General features: G+C 42.4%; 1 protein-coding gene across 1 annotated transcript in view; it reads left to right on the top strand.

Annotated features, from left to right (window-relative positions):
• LOC139766039 (spatacsin) overlaps positions 1-16,896 on the top strand; it is a 526,943-nt gene that overhangs the window by 431,756 nt on the left and 78,291 nt on the right. The window contains exon 27 of the mRNA XM_071694164.1: positions 5,776-5,906. Within this exon, the coding sequence (XP_071550265.1) occupies positions 5,776-5,906 (131 nt within the window). The remainder of the gene's footprint in view (positions 1-5,775; positions 5,907-16,896) is intronic.

Here is a 16,896-nt window from a genome sequence, read left to right as displayed (position 1 = left end):
AGGGTAAGAGAGATGTGTGGAAATAAAAAGAGCGTGGTTGAGAAAGCAGAAGAGGGTGTTTTGAAGTGGTTTGGGCACATGGAGAGGATGAGTGAGGAAAGATTGACCAAGAGGATATATGTGTTGGAGGTGGAGGGAACAAGGAGAAGAGGGAGACCAAATTGGAGGTGGAAAGATGGAGTGAAAAAGATTTTGTGTGATCGGGGCCTGAACATGCAGGAGGGTGAAAGGAGGGCAAGGAATAGAGTGAATTGGATCGATGTGGTATACCGGGGTTGACGTGCTGTCAGTGGATTGAATCAAGGCATGTGAAGCGTCTGGGGTAAACCATGGAAAGCTGTGTAGGTATGTATATTTGCGTGTGTGGCCGTATGTATATACATGTGTATGGGGGGGGGTTGGGCCATTTCTTTCGTCTGTTTCCTTGTGCTACCTCGCAAACGCGGGAGACAGCGACAAAGTATAATAAAAAAATAATAATAATATATATATATATATATATATATATATATATATATATATATATATATATATATATATATATATATATGTTAGAAGCAGTGAAAAGTTTTTATCGAGGATGTAAGGCATGTGTACGTGTAGGAAGAGAGGAAAGTGATTGGTTCTCAGTGAATGTAGGTTTGCGGCAGGGGTGTGTGATGTCTCCATGGTTGTTAATTTGTTTATGGATGGGATTGTTAGGGAGGTAAATGCAAGAGTTTTGGAAAGAGGGGCAAGTATGAAGTCTGTTGGGGATGAGAGAGCTTGGGAAGTGAGTCAGTTGTTGTTCGCTGATGATACAGCGCTGGTGGCGGATTCATGTGAGAAACTGCAGAAGCTGGTGACTGAGTTTGGTAAAGTGTGTGGAAGAAGAAAGTTAAGAGTAAATGTGAATAAGAGCAAGGTTATTAGGTACAGTAGGGTTGAGGGTCAAGTCAATTGGGAGGTGAGTTTGAATGGAGAAAAACTGGAGGAAGTGAAGTGTTTTAGATATCTGGGAGTGGATCTGGCAGCGGATGGAACCATGGAAGCGGAAGTGGATCATAGGGTGGGGGAGGGGACGAATATTCTGGGGGCCTTGAAGAATGTGTGGAAGTCGAGAACATTATCTCGGAAAGCAAAAATGGGTATGTTTGAAGGAATAGTGGTTCCAACAATGTTGTATGGTTGCGAGGCGTGGGCTATGGATAGAGTTGTGCGCAGGAGGATGGATGTGCTGGAAATGAGATGTTTGAGGACAATGTGTGGTGTGAGGTGGTTTGATCGAGTGAGTAACGTAAGGGTAAGAGAGATGTGTGGAAATAAAAAGAGCGTGGTTGAGAGAGCAGAAGAGGGTGTTTTGAAGTGGTTTGGGCACATGGAGAGAATGAGTGAGGAAAGATTGACCAAGAGGATATATGTGTCGGAGGTGGAGGGAACGAGGAGAAGAGGGAGACCAAATTGGAGGTGGAAAGATGGAGTGAAAAAGATTTTGTGTGATCGGGGCCTGAACATGCAGGAGGGTGAAAGGAGGGCAAGGAATAGAGTGAATTGGATCGATGTGGTATACCGGGGTTGACGTGCTGTCAGTGGATTGAATCAAGGCATGTGAAGCGTCTGGGGTAAACCATGGAAAGCTGTGTAGGTATGTATATTTGCGTGTGTGGCCGTATGTATATACATGCGTATGGGGGGGGGTTGGGCCATTTCTTTCGTCTGTTTCCTTGCGCTACCTCGCAAACGCGGGAGACAGCGACAAAGTATAATAAAAAAATAATAATAATATATATATATATATATATATATATATGTTAGAAGCAGTGAAAAGTTTTTATCGAGGATGTAAGGCATGTGTACGTGTAGGAAGAGAGGAAAGTGATTGGTTCTCAGTGAATGTAGGTTTGCGGCAGGGGTGTGTGATGTCTCCATGGTTGTTAATTTGTTTATGGATGGGGTTGTTAGGGAGGTAAATGCAAGAGTTTTGGAAAGAGGGGCAAGTATGAAGTCTGTTGGGGATGAGAGAGCTTGGGAAGTGAGTCAGTTGTTGTTCGCTGATGATACAGCGCTGGTGGCTGATTCATGTGAGAAACTGCAGAAGCTGGTGACTGAGTTTGGTAAAGTGTGTGGAAGAAGAAAGTTAAGAGTAAATGTGAATAAGAGCAAGGTTATTAGGTACAGTAGGGTTGAGGGTCAAGTCAATTGGGAGGTGAGTTTGAATGGAGAAAAACTGGAGGAAGTGAAGTGTTTTAGATATCTGGGAGTGGATCTGGCAGCGGATGGAACCATGGAAGCGGAAGTGGATCATAGGGTGGGGGAGGGGGCGAAAATTCTGGGAGCCTTGAAGAATGTGTGGAAGTCAAGAACATTATCTCGGAAAGCAAAAATGGGTATGTTTGAAGGAATAGTGGTTCCAACAATGTTGTATGGTTGCGAGGCGTGGGCTATGGATAGAGTTGTGCGCAGGAGGATGGATGTGCTGGAAATGAGATGTTTGAGGACAATGTGTGGTGTGAGGTGGTTTGATCGAGTGAGTAACGTAAGGGTAAGAGAGATGTGTGGAAATAAAAAGAGCGTGGTTGAGAGAGCAGAAGAGGGTGTTTTGAAGTGGTTTGGGCACATGGAGAGAATGAGTGAGGAAAGATTGACCAAGAGGATATATGTGTCGGAGGTGGAGAGAACGAGGAGAAGAGGGAGACCAAATTGGAGGTGGAAAGATGGAGTGAAAAAGATTTTGTGTGATCGGGGCCTGAACATGCAGGAGGGTGAAAGGAGGGCAAGGAATAGAGTGAATTGGATCGATGTGGTATACCGGGGTTGACGTGCTGTCAGTGGATTGAATCAAGGCATGTGAAGCGTCTGGGGTAAACCATGGAAAGCTGTGTAGGTATGTATATTTGCGTGTGTGGCCGTATGTATATACATGTGTATGGGGGGGGGTTGGGCCATTTCTTTCGTCTGTTTCCTTGCGCTACCTCGCAAACGCGGGAGACAGCGACAAAGTATTATAAAAAAAAAATAATATATATATATATATATATAGCTGTGTAGGTATGTATATTTGCGTGTGTGGACGTATGTATATACATGTCTATGGGGGTGGGTTGGGCCATTTCTTTCGTCTGTTTCCTTGCACTACCTCGCAAACGCGGGAGACAGCAACAAAGCAAAAAAAAAAATATATATATATATATATATATATATATCATTTTATATTTATTTTCCTTTGTCACTGTCTCCCGCGTTTGTGAGGTAGCACAAGGAAACAGAAGAAAGAAATGGCCCAACCCACCCCCATACACATGTATATTCATGCACGTCCACACACGCTAACATACACACCCATACATCTCAATGTACACATATATATACACACACAGACACATACATATATACCCATGCACACAATTCACACTGCCTGCCTTTATTCATTCCCATCGCTACCTCGCCACACATGGAATACCATCCCCCTCCCCCCTCATGTGTGCGAGGTAGCGCTAGGAAAAGATAACAAAGGGCCCATTCGTTCACACTCAGTCTCCAGCTGTCATGCAATAATGCCCGTAACCACAGCTCCCTTTCCACATCCAGGCCCTACAGAACTTTCCATGGTTTACCCCAGACGCTTCACATGCCCTGATTCAATCCACTGACAGCACGTCAACCCCGGTATACCACATTGATCCAATTCACTCTATTCCTTGCCCGCCTTTCACCCTCCTGCATGTTCAGGCCCCGATCACTCAAAATCTTTTTCACTCCATCTTTCCACCTACAATTTGGTCTCCCACTTCTCCTCGTTCCCTCCACCTCCGACACATATATCCTCTTGGTCAATCTTTCCTCACTCATTCTCTACATGTGCCCAAACCATTTCAAAACACCCTCTTCTGCTCTCTCAACCACGCTCTTCTAATTTCCACACATCTCTCTTACCCTTACATTACTTACTCGATCAAACCACCTCACACCACATATTGTCCTCAAACATCTCATTTCCAGCACATCCATCCTCCTGCGCACTACTCTATCCATAGCCCACGCCTCGCAACCATACAACATTGTTGGAACCACTATTCCTTCACTTTACTCTCTTCCCGCTTGCACACATGCCTTACATCCTCGATAAAAACTTTTCACTGCTTCTAGCAACTTGCCTCCCACACCATATATTCTTAATACCTTCCACAGAGTCTCTATCAACTCTATCATATGCCTTCTTCAGATCCATAAATGCTACATACAAATCCATTTGCTTTCCTAAGTATTTCTCACATATATTCTTCAAAGCACACACCTGATCCACACATCCTCTACCACTTTTGAAATCACTCTGCTCTTCCCCAATCTGATGCTCTGTACATGCCTTCACCCTCTCAATCAATACCCTCCCATATAATTTCCCAGGAATACTCAAGAAACTTATACCTCTGTAATTTGATCACTCACCTTTATCCCCTTTGCCTTTGTACAATGGCATTGTGCAAGCATTCCACCAATCCTCAGGCACCTCACCATGAGTCATACATACATTAGATATCCTTACTAACTAGTCAACAACGCAGTCACCCCCCTTTTTTGATAAATTCCGCTGCAATACCATCCAATATATCCTTTTTGTCAACCTTTCGTCACTCATTCTTTCCATATGTCCAAACCATTTCAACACATCCTCATATGCTCTCTCAGTCACACTTTTTATTACCACACACCTCTCTTACCCTTTCATTACTTACTTGATTAAACCCCCTCACACCTCATATTGTCCTCAAACATATTTCCAACACATCCTCATCTGCTCTCTCAATCACACTTTTTATTACCACACACCTCTCTTACCCTTTCATTACTTACTTGATTGAACCCCCTCACACCTCATATTGTCCTCAAACATATCATTTCCAACACATCCACCCTCCTTCATACAACCCTACCTGTAGCCCTTGCCTCGCAACCATATAATATTGTTGGAACTGCTGTTCCTTGAAACATATGCTTTTTTGCTCTCTGAGATAATGTTCTCTCTCTCCACACAATCTTCATAACTTCCAGAACCTTTGCCCCCTTCCCCACCTTATGACTCATTCTCTTTTCCATGGTTCCAGTCACTGCTAAGTCCACTCCCAGATATGTACAACACTTCACTTCCTCCAATTTTTCTCCTTTCAAACTCACATCCCAGCTAATTTGTCCCTCAACCCTGCTGAACCTAATAACCTTGATCTTTTCACATTTACTCTCAACTTACTCCTTTCACACACTTTTCCAAAGTCAGTCACCAACTTTTGTAGTTTCTCACTCAAATCAGCCACCAGTGCTGTATCATTGGCAAACAACAATTGACTAACTTCTCAGGCCCTCTCATCCACAATAGACTGCATACTCGGCCCTCTCTCTAAAGCTCTTGCATTTACCTCTCTAACCATCTCATCCATAAACAAATTTAACAGCCCTGGGGACATCACACACTCCTGCCCAGACCAACCTTAACTAGGAACCAATCACTCTCCTCCCTTCCTACTCATACACATGCCTTACACACTCCTGCCACATACATATACATACATACAAGCTGCCATTTCCTACCTTGTTTAGCTCCTTTTTTGCTCTTCCTTTTAGAGAGTGATGTTACAGGAGAGATCTTCCAACTCCCCACCTTTCACACTGTCTTGATTGCCTTCTACATCATGCACAGAATATGTAGGTAGTTTTTTCCCTAGTCTCTAAGGATAAGATAGATATAGAAGCATGTTTAGATAATATTGTAGTATATATAATTGTATTTTTTTTTTTTGACAGGAACTCATGATATATCTCCAAGTGCTCAGTTTAATGGTACATATGAGCCTGAGTATTTATATAATGCAGATTCCAAACTACTTATCCAGGCAATGCACAGCTTTGCACATGCTGCACAGTATTACATGCAGGTTAGTATTAGAAATCTTACTTAGATTGGTAGGTTAAATCTGCTCAAAAAAGTTAAACCTAGGAATTATCCACACCATGGGCACCATGGGTAAACAGATGTAGGTTATTGAATCAGAGGCATATTTGGTAGATACAGCCACGCGATGTCAAAGTAGTTGCTGATTTTGAATTTTTCTTAATGGGTTCATCTAGAATGGATGTCCTATGAAGTATTTATAAATCAGTTATCTCTTTTTATATATATTTTTCATATGATATTCTTTTAAGTTACTAGAATATGCTAGATAACAGCTGAAGCTGCTCATACACCTCATGGAAAAATATCACATAAGAGCTTTATTTATTTATTAAAAGAAAGTTTATCATATGGCTTTACCCATGTTTATTATTTTATATGTTCTCCATGTCCACACTGCAGTTGTGCTTTGTAATGTTTCTTAAACTTCAGTTTCAAATCTACTCTCATATTCACCCCATGTGCAGTTTGCTAAATTGAAGCAGGCCAGCACACTGATATTACTGCTTTTTATTTCTCACTTTGCACACTAAGTTGATTCATCAATTGAGAATAAAGTCTCCAGTCACACCTTACATGCACAATACAACTGCATTTCCATGTCATAAATGATTTTCTGGCATCCCCTTCTGAAAAACTATATGATTCTACCCCTTACCCTAAACATTTTGCTTGCTGTGTTTGTTTTTTTCATTTCTTTCATGGTCTACTTCTTGTACCTTCATTCCTACTTCCATTTTTGATAAACCCTCATCTATGCATTCCGAGAGGTCATACCATCATAAAAGGCTCAACCATAGGTCTTTTTATTTTTTATACACCACCTGTCCTGCTCATTTTGTTGTTTTTCACTTTGTGTATTCTCATAATTTTAGATATACTGTATCTAAATCATCCATTCCTTTTTTTTACCTTGTACTTAGGAAAGTTAAAGTTTCACAATTATCTTTCATACTTGAGGCAAGCACTCTCTTATGCTTGTCCATTCAGTACTTGATTTTTTTTTTGCTTCTCTAGGTATCAGTACACTTTTAGTTCTGCAATGCATGGCTTTACTCTTAGCTTCAGCTTTTACACCATTGTTGCTTCTGATTATTCCTATCAAATACTTAACACTCAGGTACAACTTCTGACTCTTCTCCTTTCAAACTGATGATTCACTGCACCTGCCCATCTTTCTAACCAAGAATAGCTATTACATTTACTTTCATCATTCTTTGAAATACCTCCAGCCCTCATTAATTCACTCATGGCATCCCTACTTCTTCCATGTCTTATTCTGTATATCATACATAGCCAAACTATCATGAAAAAATTTTGTCACCTTCATTCTTTACTTCTTCTAATTTCAGTAATATTATTAAGGTTATCCATCCCTTCTGCTGATATGTTTTACCTATGCGGACCATGTAAAACTTAAGTTTTCATATCCTTTCAATATGGCTGGGACAAACACACTCCTGCAAGTTTCTTGCATTCACTGCACTTAAAATCTTGCTCACAACTGTTCTCAGAGATTTAACGCTTTTCCCTTGTGTGACTTCTCAACCAGTTTCTGTTTTTTCACAGCTATACTTCTTGATTCTTAATCCCAAATAATAAAGTCTGTTGACTAGTCCTTTTAGATTTGGTGCACACAAATACATAGTTTGATAAAGTTAAGCGGGGGTTCCATTTTTTACTTATTTTGTTCATGTGGGGTATCATTATTTCTGTAAACCAAAATCTTTGTAATTTTGAACTTGCCCTATTTCCACTAGCTTGAGGGAATTCTAGAAATTTTAGAATTCAACTTCAGGGATGAGTGACATCACACACCCCTGCTGCAGACCCACCTTCACATGAAACCACTCACTATCCTTTCTACTTATTCACACACCTGATAAATATTTATTGCTGTTTCTTGTAGCTTTCATCCCACACCATATAGTTTTAAGACCTTCCACAAGGCATCTCTTTCAATCCAGTCATATGCTTTCTCCAGATCCATAAATGTGACATACAGGTCCTTGTTTTTGTAAGTATTTTTCATACACATTCTTTTAAAGCAAATACCTAATCCACACATCCTTCGCTAATCTTGAATCCACATTGTTCCTCCCCAGTCTGCCTTCACCAACTCGAGCTGCTTTCAACCATACAACTTACCAGGTGCACTCAACAAACTTATACCTCTGTAGTTCACTTTTTCCCCTTGCCTTTATAGAAATGCAATATACATGAATTCTGCCAATGCTCAGGCACTTCCCCATGAATGTTGATATTTCTTTCATACTTGCCTACCTTTCCTGTATTAGTGAGGAATCACTAGGAATAGACAAAGAAAGGCTGCTTTTAATGTCATGTTCAGTGAACTGAAACCATAACCTCACAGACCTTTCCTTGGTTTCCCCCAACCAGTTCACATACCCTTGTTTAGCCCATTGACAGCACTTTACCCACTGTATACCACATTGTTCCAATTCCCTCTATCCCATGCATGCCTTCACCCTCTTGTATGTTCAGGTCCCAACCTCACAGAATATTTTTCACTCCATTGTTCTATCTCCAGTTTAGTCTTCTCTTTCTCTCTCCTACTTCTGACACATTTATCCTCTTTGTCAACCTCTCCTAACTCATTCTCTTCATGTGTCCAAACCATTTCAGCACACCCTTTTGAGCAGTCTCAACCAGACTCTTCTTACCATACCTCTCTGTTAATCTTTTATTAATCAATCAGACCACCTCACACCAAATATTGCCCTCATATATTTCACTTCCAACAGATTCACCCTCCTCCACACATCCTCATCTGTAATCCATTACTCTCATCCATACAATATCATTGAACCCATTTTTGCTCTCCCAGATAATGACCTCTCCACACATTCCTTAGTGCTCTCAGAAATTTTGCCCTCTCACCAACCCTATGACTTACTTCTGCTTTCATGGTTCCATTCACTGCCATATCTACTCGCAGGTATCTGGAACGCTGTATTTTTCCAGTTTTTCTCAATTTATATTCACATTCCAACTAACCTGCCCCTCTGCCCTGTGAACCTTAATGACCTTGCTTTTATTCACATTTTTTCTCCCAAACTCTGTCACCACCTTCTGCAGTTTCTCACACAAATCTGCCACCAGAGCTGTTCCATCAACGAAAAATGGCTGACTCACTTCCCAGACCCTCCTCACTCCCTACAGACTGAATATTTGTCCCTATCTTCAAGACATACATATAGGGTGTACCTCATGGTGAGAGTAGACTTCATTGCTACAAGCCAAACATCACCTGGAACCACTCACCTTCATATCTACCTACTCGTACTTACATCTTACTCTCTTGATAAAAACTCCTCACTGCTTTTGATAACCTTCCTCCCATAGTGTATATTCTTAACACCTTCCACAGAGTATCACTGTCAACTCTTGTATACTTCCTCCAGATCCATAGATGCCATATACAAATCCATCTGTTCCCTTTAAGTATTTCTCACACATCCTTCATAGCAAATATGATCCATACATCCTTACCACTCTTGAAACCTCATTGCTCCTTCTCAGTCTGATGTGTGTATGCCACCATGATCTCAGTCACCATGCTTCCTTACAACATACCAGGTACACTCAACAAACCTCTACCTCGGTAATTTAAACACTCACCTTTACCCCCCTTGCCTGTAAACAGTGGCACTATACATGCATTACACCAATCCTGATGCACCTCACTATGATCCATACCTACTCTGAAATGAACATTACAGTCACCACCTTTCTTAATAAATTCAACTGCAGTACCCTCCACTCCTGCCACCTTATCATATTTCATCTTATGCATGGCTTTCACCATCTCTCTTCATCAACCATTTGCTATGACTCTCTTACTTCACATAACTCCCTAACCTAAACAACTTTCATGTGCCACCATAAGAAAAAAAATTTCTCCTTGAAGTTTAACAAAACTTGCTCACCCTAACTCTCATTTGCCCTCTTTTTCAGCCCCTGCACCTTTGTCTTGACCTCCCACTGCTTTCTTTTGTACATCTCCCATTCACTCACACATCTTTCCTGTAAGTACCACCCATACATTTCTCTTTTCTTTCACTAGCAATTTTACTTCAACATTCCATCGCTCACTACCCCTTCTCACTTGCCCATCTCCCACCACCCACATGTCGTAAGCTGCTCTCACACATGCTAACACATCTTTCCTAAGGACAGCCCATTTCTCACCCACTCCCTTAGCTTTGGTTACTCTCACCTTATCCCATTCTACTCTCAGTAGATATACCTTTGCCCAAGTTTACTTTCCAGGCTTGCTTACTTTCAGTCTCTTCTCACTTGTATTATTCCCTCCTTTCTGAAAACCTTTGACCCTCACCTCCTCTGGGTAATTATCAGACATCCCAGCTATTATCCCTCTCAACACATTCACATTCAAGAGTATATTTTTTTCACATCTGTCAATTAGTATGTAATCCAATAATGCCTGCTGACCGTCCTTCCTACTCATCCACTTATACCTGAGCTCCCATCAGGTAAACCCAAGAAATAACTGATTTAGTCCTGTAAGGAAAGGAAAAGGGAGGAACAGGAAATGATTTGAAATGAAAGAAAACTCCCCATATGATGGCATTTTGTCCTGGAACCTTATTAACTATTAGGTACTCCCAGTCACCAGTTGATTTTTAACATGCATCTCTGTAAGCTGTTCACTTCTGTTCACCTTACTGAATACCCCCTGCCCCCCCAGTTATACCCTTAACAGTTACATTACTCACATTTACATTCAAATCTTCCATAATTATTAAGTGATCGCTAGCATTAGCATTGCTGACACACTCACACCAGTGCTTCCAAATCCCTTGCATAAGCACTAATAATTATCCTTCTCTTGTAATCCACTTTCATTTTTAACCATGTCACCCTGGAGCCCACTTCCTTAGTCTTTCACTCATTCTCATAGTTTCTGGTACAGCATTAGTGCTACCTTCTACTAGAAAAGCATGGATTTGTATGTAGCATTTGTGGATCTGGAGAAGGCATATGACAGAGTTGATGGAGATGCTTTGTGGAAGGTATTAAGAGTATATGGTGGGGAGGTAAGTTGCTAGAAGCTGTGAAAAGTTTTTGCCAAGGATGTAAGGCATATGTATGAATAGGAAGAGAGGAAAGTGATTGGTTCCAAGTGAATGTCAGTTTGCAGCAGGGGTGCATGATGTCTCCATGGTTGTTTAAGTTGTTTATGGATGGGGTTGTTCGAGAAGTGAGTGCAAGAGTTTTCGAGAGAGGGGCAAGTATGCAGTCTGTTGTGGATGAGAGGGCTTAGGAAGTGAGTCAGTTGTTATTTGCAGATGATACAACGCTGGTGGCTGATTCAGGTGAGAAACTGCAGAAGCTGGTGACTGGTAAAGTGTGTGAAAGAAGAAAGCTGAGAGTAAATGTAGATAAGACCAAGGTTATTAGGTACAGTAGGGTTGAGGGACAAGTTAATTGGGAGTTATGTTTGAATGGAGAAAAACTGGAGGAAGTGAAGTGTTTTAGATATCTGGGAGTACGCTTAGCAGCGGATGGAACCATGGAAGCAGAAGTGAGTCACAGGGTGTGGGAGGGGGCGAAAGTCCTGGAAGCATTGAAGAATGTGTGGAAGGTGAGAACGTTATCTCGGAGAACAAAAATGGGTATGTTTGAAGGAACAGTGGTTCCAACAATGTTATTTGGTTGTGAGGCATGGGCTATGGATAGGGTTGTGCCGAGGAGGGTGGATGTGTTGGAAATGTTTGAGGACAATATGTGATGAGGTAGTTTGATCGAGTAAATTATGAAAGGGTAAGAGAGATGTGTGGTAATAAAAAGTGTGGTTGAGAGAGCAGAAGAGGGTGTGTTGAAATGGTTTGGTCACATGGAGAGAATGAGTGAGGAAAGATTGGCCAAGAGGATATATGCCTATGTGTCAGAGGTGGAGGGAACAAGGAGAAGTGGGAGACCAAATTGGAAATGGAAGGATGGAGTGAAAAAGATTTTGAGTGATTGGGGCCTGAACATGCAGGAGGATGAAAGGCGTGCAAGGAATAGAGTGCATTGGAACGATGTGGTATACCGGGAAACGAGGAGAAGTAGGAGACCAAATCGGAGGTGAAAGGATGGAGTAAGGGAGATTTTGAGCGATCGGGGCCAGAGCAAACAGGAGGGTGAAAGGCGTGCAAGGAATAGAGTGAATTGGAACTATGTGGTATACCGGGGTCGATGTGCTGTCAGTGGACTGAACCAGGGCATGTGAGGCATCTGGGGTAAACCATGAAAAGTTTTGTGGGGACTGGAAGTGGAAAGGGAGCTGTGCATTACACATGAGAGCTAGAAACTGAGTGTGAACGAATGTGGCCTTTTTTGTCTTTTCCTAGCACTACCTTTGGGGGGGTGCTATATCTTGTGTGGTGGGGTGGCAACAGGAATGGATGAAGGCAGTAAGTATGAATATGTACATATTCATATGTATGTATATGTATGTATACTCTGTGGAAGGTATTAAGAGTATATGGTTTGAGAGGCAAGTTGCTAAAAGCAGTGAAAAGTTTTAATCAAGGATGTAAGGCATGTGTATGAGTAGGAAGAGAGGGAAGTGATTGGTTCTCAGTGAATGTCAGTTTGCGGCAGGGGTGCCTGATGTCTCCATGATTGTTTTATTTGTTTATGGATGGGGTTGTTAGGGAGGTGAATGCAAGAGTTTTGGAGAGAGGGGCAAGTATGCAGTCTGTTGTGAATGAGAGGGCTTAGGAAGTGAGTCAGTTGTTGTTTACTGATGATACAGTGCTGGTGGCTGATTCGGGTGAGAAATTGCAGAAGCTGGTGACTGAGTTTGGTAAAGTATGTGAAAGGAGAAAGCTGAGAGTAAATGTGAATAAGAGCAAGGTTATTAAGTACAGTAGGGTTAAGGGACAAGTTGATTGGGAGGTAAGTTTGAATGGAGAAAAACTGGAGGAAGTGAAGTGTTTTAGATATCTGGGAGTGGATTTGGCAGCGGATGAAACCATGGAAGCAGAAGTGAGTCACAGGGTGAGGGAGGGGGCAAAAGTTCTGGGAGCATTGAAAAATGTGTGGAAGGCGAGAACATTATCTTGGAAAGCAGAAATGGGCATGTTTCAAGGAATAGTGGTTCCAGCAATGTTATATGATTTCAAGGCATGGGCTATAGATAGGGTTGTGCAGAGGAGGGTGGATGTGTTGGAAATGAGGTGTTTGAGGACAATATGTGGTGTGAGGTGGTTTCATCGAGTAAGTAATGAAAGGGTAAGAGAGATGTGTGATAATAAAAAGAGTGTTGTTGAGAGAGCAGAAGAGGGTGTATTGGAATGGTTTGGTTCATTGGAGAGAATGAGTGAGGAAAGATTGACAAAGAGGATATATGCCTATGTGTCAGAGGTAGAGGGAACAAGGAGAAGTGGGAGACCAAATTGGAGATGGAAGGATGGAGTGAAAAAATTTTGAGCGATTGGGGCCTGAACATGCAGGAGGATGAAGGGCGTGCAAGGAATAGAGTGCATTGGAACGATATGGTATACCGGGGTCGACGTGCTGTCAGTGGATTGAATGAGGGCATGTGAAGCATCTTGGGTAAACCATGGAAAGTTTTGTGGGGCGTGGATGTGGAGAGAGAACTGTGGTTTTGGTGCATTATACATGACAGTTAGAGACTGAGTGTGAACGAATGTGGCCTTTGTTGTCTTTTTCTAGCGCTACCTCGTGTGCGTTTGGGGGAGAGGGGTTGTGTATATATATATATTTTTTTTATTATTTTTATTTTGCTTTGTCGCTGTCTCCCGCATTTGCAAGGTAGCGCAAGGAAACAGACGAAAGAAATGGCCCAACCCACCCCCATACACATGTATATACATACACGTCCACACACGCATATACATACCTATACATCTCAATGTACACATATATATACACACACAGACACATACATATATACCCATGCACACAGTTCTCACTGTCTGCCTTTATTCAGTCCCATCGCCACCTCGCCACACATGGAATACCATCCCCCTCCCCCCTCATGTGTGTGAGGTAGCGCTAGGAAAAGACAACAAAGGCCCCATTCGTTCACACTCAGTCTCTAGCTGTCATGCAATAATGCCCGAAACCACAGCTCCCTTTCCACATCCAGGCCCCACACAACTTTCCATGGTTTACCCCAGACGCTTCACATGCCCTGATTCAATCCACTGACAGCACATCAACCCCGGTATACCACATCGATCCAATTCACTCTATTCCTTGTCCGCCTTTCACCCTCCTGCATGTTCAGGCCCCTATCACTCAAAATCTTTTTCACTTCATCTTTCCACCTCCAATTTGGTCTCCCACTTCTCCTCGTTCCCTCCACCTCCGACACATATATCCTCTTGGCCAATCTTTCCTCACTCATTCTCTCCATGAGCCCAAACCATTTCAAAACACCCTCTTCTGCTCTCTCAACCACGCTCTTTTTATTTCCACACATCTCTCTTACCCTTACATTACTTACTCAATCAAACCACCTCACACCACACATTGTCCTCAAACATCTCATTTCCAGCACATCCACCCTCCTGCGCACAACTCTATCCATAGCCCACACCTCGCAACCATACAACATTGTTGGAACCACTATTCCTTCAAACATACCCATTTTTGCTTTCCGAGATAATGTTCTCGACTTCCAAACATTCTTCAAGGCTCCCAGGATTTTCGCCCCCTCCCCCACCCTATGATTCACTTCTGCTTCCATGGTTCTATCCGCTGCCAGATCCACTCCCAGATATCTAAAACACTTTACTTCCTCCAGTTTTTCTCCATTCAAACTTACCTCCCAATTGACTTGACCCTCAACCCTACTGTACCTAATAACCTTGCTCTTATTCACATTTACTCTTAACTTTCTTCTTTCACACACTTTACCAGACTCAGTCACCAGCTTCTTCAGTTTCTCACATGAATCAGCCACCTGCGCTGTATCATCAGCGAACAACAACTGACTCACTTCCCAAGCTCTCTCAACCACAACAGACTTCATACTTGCCCCTCTTTCCAAAACTCTTGCATTCACCTCCCTAACAACCCCATTCATAAACAAATTAAACAACCATGGAGACATCACACACCCCTGCCGCAAACCTACATTCACTGAGAACCAATCACTTTTCTCTCTTCCTACACGTACACATTCCATACATCCTCGATAAAAACTTTTCACTGCCTCTAACAACTTGCCTCCCACACCATATATTCCTTATATATATATATATTTCTTTCTTTCAAACTATTCGCCATTTCCCGCATTAGCGAGGTAGCGTTAAGAACAGAGGACTGGACCTTTGAGGGAATACCCTCACCAGGCCCAATTCTCTGTTCCTTCTTTTGGAAAATTAAAAAAAAACCAAGAGGGGAGGATTTCCAGCCCCCCGCTCCCTCCCCTTTTAGTCGCCTTCTACGACACGCAGGGAATACGTGGGAAGTACTCTTAATCCCCTATCCCCAGGAAGATGAAAGCCGGCAAGGCAGCAGGTTTGGATGGTATTGCAGTGGAATTTATTAAAAAGGGGGGTGACTGTATTGTTGACTGGTTGGTAAGGTTATTTAATGTATGTATGACTCATGGTGAGGTGCCTGAGGATTGGCGGAATGCGTGCATAGTGCCATTGTACAAAGGCAAAGGGGATAAGAGTGAGTGCTCAAATTACAGAGGTATAAGTTTGTTGAGTATTCCTGGTAAATGATATGGGAGGGTATTGATTGAGAGGGTGAAGGCATGTACAGAGCATCAGATTGGGGAAGAGCAGTGCGGTTTCAGAAGTGGTAGAGGATGTGTGGATCAGGTGTTTGCTTTGAAGAATGTATGTGAGAAATACTTAGAAAAGCAAATGGATTTGTATGTAGCATTTATGGATCTGGAGAAGGCATATGATAGAGTTGATAGAGATGCTCTGTGGAAGGTATTAAGAATATATGGTGTGGGAGGCAAGTTGTTAGAAGCAGTGAAAAGTTTTTATCGAGGATGTAAGGCATGTGTACGTGTAGGAAGAGAGGAAAGTGATTGGTTCTCAGTGAATGTAGGTTTGCGGCAGGGGTGTGTGATGTCTCCATGGTTGTTTAATTTGTTTATGGATGGGGTTGTTAGGGAGGTAAATGCAAGAGTCCTGGAAAGAGGGGCAAGTATGAAGTCTGTTGGGGATGAGAGAGCTTGGGAAGTGAGTCAGTTGTTGTTCGCTGATGATACAGCGCTGGTGGCTGATTCATGTGAGAAACTGCAGAAGCTGGTGACTGAGTTTGGTAAAGTGTGTGGAAGAAGAAAGTTAAGAGTAAATGTGAATAAGAGCAAGGTTATTAGGTACAGTAGGGGTGAGGGTCAAGTCAATTGGGAGGTGAGTTTGAATGGAGAAAAACTGGAGGAAGTGAAGTGTTTTAGATATCTGGGAGTGGATCTGTCAGCGGATGGAACCATGGAAGCGGAAGTGGATCATAGGGTGGGGGAGGGGGCAAAAATTTTGGGAGCCTTGAAAAATGTGTGGAAGTCGAGAACATTATCTCGGAAAGCAAAAATGGGTATGTTTGAAGGAATAGTGGTTCCAACAATGTTGTATGGTTGCGAGGCGTGGGCTATGGATAGAGATGTGCGCAGGAGGATGGATATGCTGGAAATGAGATGTTTGAGGACAATGTGTGGTGTGAGGTGGTTTGAGCGAGTGAGTAACGTAAGGGTAAGAGAGATGTGTGGAAATAAAAAGAGCGTGGTTGAGAGAGCAGAAGAGGGTGTTTTGAAATGGTTTGGGCACATGGAGAGAATGAGTGAGGAAAGATTGACCAAGAGGATATATGTGTCGGAGGTGGAGGGAACGAGGAGAAGAGGGAGACCAAATTGGAGGTGGAAAGATGGAGTGAAAAAGATTTTGTGTGATCGGGGCCTGAACATGCAGGAGGGTGAAAGGAGGGCAAGGAATAGAGTGAATTGGAGC

Source organism: Panulirus ornatus, chromosome 56, assembly GCF_036320965.1.
Source record: "Panulirus ornatus isolate Po-2019 chromosome 56, ASM3632096v1, whole genome shotgun sequence".
Lineage (NCBI taxonomy): Eukaryota > Metazoa > Arthropoda > Malacostraca > Decapoda > Palinuridae > Panulirus > Panulirus ornatus.
This window is presented reverse-complemented; position numbering and strand designations above follow the sequence as displayed.